The sequence below is a fragment of the Coturnix japonica genome (assembly GCF_001577835.2).
Source record: "Coturnix japonica isolate 7356 chromosome 4 unlocalized genomic scaffold, Coturnix japonica 2.1 chr4random350, whole genome shotgun sequence".
Lineage (NCBI taxonomy): Eukaryota > Metazoa > Chordata > Aves > Galliformes > Phasianidae > Coturnix > Coturnix japonica.
The window spans coordinates 142115-149649 of NW_015439533.1; the positions used below are offsets into that span (position 1 = coordinate 142115).

Genomic DNA, 7535 nt, shown 5'->3' on the forward strand with positions numbered 1-7535 from the left:
GACCCCATAACCCACACTGAGCCCCATTGGGTGCCCTCACATACAGGGACCCCATAACCCACACTGAGCCCCATTGGGAGCCCTCACACACAGGGAACCCCCTGACCCACACTGAGCCCCACTGGGTGCCCTCACACACAGGGGGACCCCCTGACCCACACTGAGCCCCATTGGGTGCCCTCACATACAGGGACCCCATAACCCACACTGAGCCCCATTGGGTGCCCTCACACACAGGGAACCCCCCGACCCACAGGCAGCCGTCCCGTTTGGGGCCTCAATTCCTGCTCTGGTGGGCACTCAGCAGTGGGTGCCCAGCATTGCTATGGGGGCGCTGCCATGGACTCACCTGCACCGTCTCCTGTGCCAGGAGCAGCGCCTGCTCCCTCTCTGCCAGCTGCAGCCGCATGGCGGCCGTGTTCTCCCCCATAGACTGTGCACCGTGCTGCTGGATCTCATGGCCCCTGGGCAGGAAACAAAGCACCATGATGGTGATCAACCCCTGCACAGCACCCATAGAGCATCCCCTGGTGCTGTGCAGCCCCTGTGCACGCTCAGCTCCCCTGTAGCCCCATGCCAGGCTCCATATCCCCACAGGGACCTCAGGAACATCACTCACCCAACTGCCGTGGGGGTCTCCTGTGTGCAGCCCCCTCCTGTGCAGCCCCCTCCTGTGCTCCTCCCCTTGGTGCAGCCTGTCAAGCACAGCGGTTACAACACAACACTTGGCAGAAGGATGTTCCTCCCAACATGTCAGAGCCCCCCTGAGCCCCCAGGGATGAGCAGAAGGTACAGAGGGCATCGTCCAACTGCTAGCCCCCCCCGTAGGACCACCCTCACAATAAATACATGTTCCTAACGTCCAGCCTGAACCCCCAGGATGCAGCTTGTTGCCATTGCCTCCCACTCTACCAGCAGCTCCCACACCCCAGCGCCTCCCTCCATCAGCACAATTACCATCTCCCTCAATTAGCACAATTAGCATCTCCCTCAATTAGCAGCTGCCCCCCAGCAGCCCCAGGCTCCCATAGCAGCACTATCCCTGGGCAGGAGGTGCCCAGCACAGGGCAGGGCTTGCAGCCCTCCCAGCAGGGAGCCCCTTTGTGCTGTGGGCATCCCCAGGTGCCACGTACCGGCCTTGCCCGTGTCCATGTAGCTGATCTCCTGTGCTGCCTGCAGGCCCGGCTCCTGCAGAGAGAACTGACATCACACCTGGGTGAACCCGCAAGCAGCCCCCGTGCAGGGAAGCAGCCCTGATGCAGGAGGACGGGGGAGCCCAGCCCTCATGGAGCACTGTGGGGTGCCAATGGGGTGTGGGAGGCTCAGAGCAGGGGGCTCCCAGTGCAGCCCGGTGCTGGTTATGGTGCTGGTTACCACCCGCAGGCAGGGCTGGGATTAATCAGCCTGAATTCCTGCACAGCCACAGCCCTCCCTGTACTGAATTCCTGCTCTGACCCCAGTGCTGGGACACACGGCCCAGCCTGCACCCAGCCTGCATGGCCGGTGTCCCCCCATCACACCACAGGGACCAGGACCCTCTTGGGCTCAGGGTTTGGCTGGGGCAGGGGAGGAAGCCATCCCAGAGCCGTGCACCCAACCCAGCCCCCTTTGCCCTCCCCCACCCCAGCTAATGGCGACGCTTCCAGGCCTGACCAGGCCAGTTTATGGCTGCAGAGTGAATGGGGACGTGATAGTTCCCATAGCAAAGCTTGGCTGCCACCTGCAGCTCCGAGCGGTGCCAGCCCTGCTCCCCCACAGGATCCTGCCCCAGCTCTGCCCTGCTGACCTGCCCGTGGCCAGGCGCTGCCTTGACCTGCTTCTGCTTCTCCTCGATCTTCTGCCGCAGCAGCAGCAGCACCTGCTCCACCACCCCTGGCTGGCACTGCACCACCTGCCGGATCACCTCACTGGGGACGGAGAAGTTCAACTTGCTCAGAACCTTCCTACAAAAGGGTCCAGATCTGCATCCCTTGATGGCCTTAAATCAGGGCTCCAGCTCCACTCTGACAGCGCTGCCCACCCCCGGTACCTGTTGAGGTGGCCCCAGTTGGCCAATTTCTGCGGCGTGGAGCTGGCGGGCACAAAGCTGTGCAGCTGCACCAGGGCGGGGAAGAAGAACTTCACCACCTCAGCCACCAGCACTGGAGAAGGGAGGAGAAGGTTCTGGGGCACCAGGCCTTGCAGCGTCCTGCACCCACAGCCCGGGCTTCCCCAGGACCTGGGCCTCACTCCAAGGCCACAGCCCGGCCCCAAGTCTGGACTCCCCCTGTACCCCAGCCCTGACCTCCAGCCCTGGGCCTGACCCCCGGGCCTGCATTTCTTCTGAGCCTGAGCCTAACCCTGGGGCCTGGGCCTGACCCCAAGGCCTGGAGCCCCCCACAGCCCAGCCCTGGACCCGACTCCAAGGCCTGGACCCTCTGTGAGGCCGGGTCTCCTCCTGAGGCCCAGCACGAACCACAGGGCTCACCCCTGGGCCTGACTTCAACACTGAGCCTGCCAATGAGGCCTGGGCCTGACCCTGAGGCCTGCACTCCCCAAGGCCCAGCAATGACTATGGGACCCAGACTCTCCTTTAGAACTGGGCTCCCCCCCGAGCCCTGGGTTCCTCCTAAGGTCCAGCCCCGACCCCAAGCCCTGCACTCCCCCACAGCCCAGCCCTGACCCCCAGGCCTGGGCCTGACCCTGAGGCCTGGGCCTGCCTTGAACACCAAGCCTGTCAATGAGGCCTGGGCCTGACCCTGAGGCCTGCACTTCCCCTGAGGCCTGGGCTTGTCCCCAGGGCCTGGGCCCAACTCTGAGACCTGGACCTGCTGTGAGGCCGGGATTCCTCCTGAGGCCCAGCACCACCCTTGAGGCCTGGGCCTGCCTTGAACCTTGAGCCTGGCAATGAGGCCTGGGCCTAATCCCGAGGCCTGGCTTCCTCCTTAGGCTCAGCCCTGACCCAGGCCTGGGCTCCTCTTTAGGCCCAGCCCTGAGCCCGAGGCCTGGGTTCCTCCTTAGGCCCAGCCCTGACCCCAAGGCCTGGACCTCCCCAAGGCCCAGCCCCGACCCCAAGGCCTAGGTTCCCCTTTAGGCCCAGCCCTGACCCAGGCCTGGGTTCCACTTTAGGCCCAGCCCCGACCCCGAGGCCTGGACCCCCCCAAGGCCCAGCCCTGATCCCAAGGCCTGGGCTCCTCTTTAGGCCCAGCCCCGACCCCGAGGCCTGGCCCCCCCCAAGGCCCAGCCGTGCCCGCACACCCCCATCGCTGAAGTCCCGGGCGATGTTCCTGCGCGGCCGGGACAGCGGCACGGCGTCCACCCAGCGGTACAGCGCCCTCAGGCCGCCCTCACCGGGCTCCCCGCCGCCTAAAGCAGCGGCCATGGCGCCCACCGCTCTGCCATGGAAACGGGCCCGCGGGGCAGGATGGGAGCATGGCGTGCGGTTACCTGGTAATGGGGGGGGGGGTAACGGGAGTGAATGAGGGGCCGGCAGTGATGGGGGGAGAAGCTGGAAGCCTCAATAACAGGGGGCGGGGGGTGCAGGGCCTGGGGGGGAGGGGGCGGGGGGTGGGACACCGAGGGACTTCCGACCTCCCGCCCCCCCCCTCGGCCGTCGTTAATTAGAGTCATCATTATGGCAGCCCTCCTGTGCGGTCATTAAAGCCAGCCGGCCCAATGCAGCCCCTGTGGAGGGGGGGGCTGGGGGCTGGGGGGTCCCATGTACTGCCCTGGGGGGGGCACAGGCAGCACTTGTCCAGGTCCTGCTGCAGGCGAGGGGCCCAGCACCGCCCCCCCCCCAAAAAGGGGCCCAGCAACCTCCAACCCCCCATCTGAATGAGGACCCCCCCCACTGCCCGTCATTGATTGGGGTTTGAGTACGAAGGGGGCTGGGCTGGACCCCCCCCCCATCCCCCCACAGCCGGGGCTGGAAGCAATTATAGGGCCAGGAGCCCCTCACCCTACAGCCCCACATCCACCCCCCCAAAGGGAAGCGCAGGACCCCCCCCCCCCCCCTTGCAGGATCCAGCGTGTCCCCAGCCGGGGGGGCCGCCCCCTCGTGGCTGTGGGTCGGGGTCTCTGCTTGCACACCCCCCTTTTATTTTCCGCTCTGAAAGGACAGAATGGGGCCGGGGGACAATGGATGAAAGCGGCCACCCAGGAGCCAGCGCCTCCCCCGGCGCCGCTTTGCATCAGAAAGGGGGGGTTGGGGGGGGGCTGCGGCCCCTCCATACACACACACACGGACAGATGGACGCTCGGTGCCCGTTGGGGTCTCAGCGGCCCCAGCGACGCGTGGTGGGGGGGATGGGGGGGGGATGGGGCCGTGTCCTGTCCTGACCCCCCCAGGTCCCGGCAGCCTCATACAACACATAGGCACAAACTGCCCCCCCCGCCATGGAGACCCCCCCCAGCCACACAGCCCCATCCCCAGACCATCCACTCACCATAACTCTCCCACCCATGTTCCCCCCCCCCCATTTCACACCCTTGGCCACGCACTGGTGACCCCCCAAGCGTGAACCCCCCATAACCTTCCCCCCCAGCCCTACAGCCCCCCCAGCCATGCACCCCTGCCCACAAAGCTCCCCACGCATGCACCCCCATAACCCCCCATGCAATAGACCCACGTGCCCCCCCCAGCCCTACAGACCCCACCACCCATTCAACCCTATACCCAGAGCCCCCAGCCCCATAGACCCCAATTCCACCCCCATCCTCAATCATCCACCTCATAACCCCCCGGACCCACAGACCCCCGCAGCCATTCAACCAGCCCTCGTCGCCCCCACAGCCCCATAGACCCCATAGCCATTCAACCCACATACCCAGACCCCCCAGCCCCATAGACCCCCGCAGCATTCACCCGGCCCTTGTAGCCCCCATAGACCCCATAGCCATTCAACGCCCCATCCCCAGACCATACACCCCATAATCTCCCCCCAACCCTATAGAGCCCTGCAAGCTATTCACCCCCGCGCCCATAATCCCACCCCATAACCAGCCCAGCCCCATAACCCCCCAGCCATTCAACCCACCCCATAATGCCCCAGCCCCATATACCCCCCAATGCCATTCACCCCCAGCCCCATAACCCCCCCATCCATTCACCCCTCCCCATATCACCCCCATGCCATTCACCTCCAGCCCCATAACCCCCCATTCATTCATCCCCACCCCATACACCACCCCAGCCCCATATCCCCCTGCCATCCACCCCCTCCCCATATCCCCCATCCATTCAGCCCCTCCCCACAACCCCCCAGCCCCATATCCCCCCAGCCATTCACCCCCAGCCCCTAACCCCCCCATCCATTCACCCCCTCCCATATCCCCCCATCCATTCAGCCCCACCCATAACCCCCACATCCCCATATACCCCCCATGCCATTCACCTCCAGCCCCATAACCCCCCCATTCATTCAGCCCCACCCCATAACGCCCCCAGCCCAATAACCCCCCCATCCCCATATACCCCTATGCCATTCACCCCCTCCCCATATCCTCCCATCCATTCACCCCCTCCCATAACGCCCCCCGCCCCATATCCCCCAGCCATTCACCCCCATCCCATTAGCCCCTCAGCCCCATATACCCCCATGCCATTCACCCCCACCCATAACACCCCCACCCCATAGTATCCCAAGCCCCATATACCCTATGCCATTCACCCCCACCCCATATCCCCCCCAGCCCATATCCCCCCATTCATTCAGCCCCACCCCATAACCCCCCAGCCCCTATACCCCTGTTGCCATTCAGTCCCTCCCCATATCACCCCATCCATTACCCCCCCCCCATAACCCCCCCAAGCCCCTTATGCCCCCATTCATTCACACCCACCCCATAACACCCCCAGCCCAATAACCCCCCATCCATTCACCCCCTCCCCATATCCCCCATCCATTCAGCCCCACCCCATAACCCCCCCAGCCCCATATACCCCTATTACCACTCACCCCCACCCATAACCCCCCCATCCCCATATACCCCCATATACCCCATGCCATTCACCTCCAGCCCATAACCCCCACATTCATTCATCCACCCCATAACCCCCAGCCCCATATCCCCCCATCCATTCAGCCCCTCCCCATAACCCCCCAGCCCCATATACCCCTATACCACTCACCCCCACCCATAACCCCCCCAGCCCATATCCCCCCCATCCATTCACCCCCTCCCCATATCCCCATCCATTCGGCCCTCCCCATGACCCCACCCCATAACCCCCAGCCCCTATATGCCCCAATCCATTCCCCCCCACCCCATAACCCCCATCCCCATAACCCCCATCCCTTCCCCCCCTCCCACTCACCCCCATTCACCCCTTCCCCCCCCGCGGTTCCCGGTTCCGCCCATGGGCGTTTCCTCTCCCCGTCACGGCGCTGTTTTTTTCGAACACAAACGGGGCGGTCCGTCGTCCGGTCCGTCCGTCCGTCTCTTCCTACGGGCGCCCCCCCGCTCCGGTCCGGCCCGTCCCAGCTTTGCCCCGCTCCGTTTCGCTTCGCTCCTCGGTTCCTTTACCCCCCCCTTGGCAGCAATGCGTTAATGAGCGGCCCGTTAATTCTTGCCGTCCCACTCCGCCGCTTTTGCTTTGCCTTTTTCTCCTCTTTCTTACCCCATTCTCCCCCCCATCTCCATCCCATCGCTCTCATGGCGTCCTCGGAGCGCCTCTGAGCCCCCGCGGCCCCATAAGCTGCCCGGGTTGAGGGGCCTCTGCGGGTCCGGGGGGGGCCCGGGGGAGCGGCCAGAGCGGCGATGTCACCAGTCACCACGTTGGCACGAGATATGGACATGATGAACCGGGCTGGGAAGGTCGGGGGGGGGGGGGGGGGGAACTGGGGTGGGGGATTTGGGAGGGCTTGGATTTGGGGGAGAGTGGGGGGGATTTGGGTTAGGGGGGACTGGGTGCGGGGGATTTGGGGGAGCGTGATGGGGGGGTGTTTGGGTTGGGGGGCTTTGGGGAGGTTTGGATTTGGGGGGGGTGCTGGATGGGGGGGGTATTGGGTTAATGGGAGTGCTTTGGGAGCTTTGATTTGGGGGAGGGTTGGGGGGTGTTGGATGAGAGGGGTATTGGGTTGGGGGGCTTTGGGGGCCAGTGATGGCGGGGTGTTGGGTTGGGGGGCTTTTTGGCGGGGTTTGGATTTGGGAGGGGGAATGGGGGTGGGGGGGGCTGTTGGGATGGGGGGTGTTGGGGCTGTTTGGCCTTTGGGGGGGTTATTGGGTTGGGGGGCTTTGGGGAATGGTTTGATTTGGGGGCCCGATGGGGGGAGGATGGATGGGCGGGTTTTTGGGAGTGTTGGGATGGAAGGGTGGTATTGGGTTATGGGGGCTTTGGGGAGGCTTGGAATTTGGGGGAGGGATGGGGGGGATGTGGTGGATGGGGGGCCTTTTGGGGTGGGGGGGGTGTTGGGATGAGGGGGGTATTGGGTTGGGGGGGCTTTGGGGGGCAGTGATGGGGGTGTTGGGTTGGGGGGGGCTTTTGGGGAGGTTGTTGGATTTGGGGGGGCGATGGGGGGGTTGCGGTGTTGGGATGTGGTGGGGCACTCGGGGCG

At 64.9% G+C, this 7535-nt stretch overlaps 1 protein-coding gene across 3 annotated transcripts in view; it reads right to left on the bottom strand.

Moving 5' to 3' along the window:
- Positions 1 to 3415, bottom strand: part of SPEF1 (sperm flagellar 1) — a 4359-nt gene extending 944 nt beyond the window's left edge. Inside the window, exons 1-6 of one of the 3 annotated variants that reach the window (XM_032441592.1) lie at positions 3238 to 3415; positions 2030 to 2141; positions 1787 to 1907; positions 1134 to 1200; positions 620 to 695; positions 350 to 464 (exon numbers count right to left, since the gene is read on the bottom strand). In XM_032441592.1, coding sequence (XP_032297483.1) covers positions 350 to 464; positions 620 to 695; positions 1134 to 1200; positions 1787 to 1907; positions 2030 to 2141; positions 3238 to 3361 — 615 coding nt within the window. In that variant the 5' untranslated portion in view covers positions 3362 to 3415. Of the gene's footprint in view, positions 1 to 349; positions 465 to 619; positions 696 to 1133; positions 1201 to 1786; positions 1944 to 2029; positions 2142 to 3237 lie in introns of all 3 variants that reach the window. The other 2 variants (XM_015850256.2, XM_015850257.2) reach the window with 2 other exon arrangements.
- Positions 3416 to 7535: the final 4120 nt, after the last annotated feature.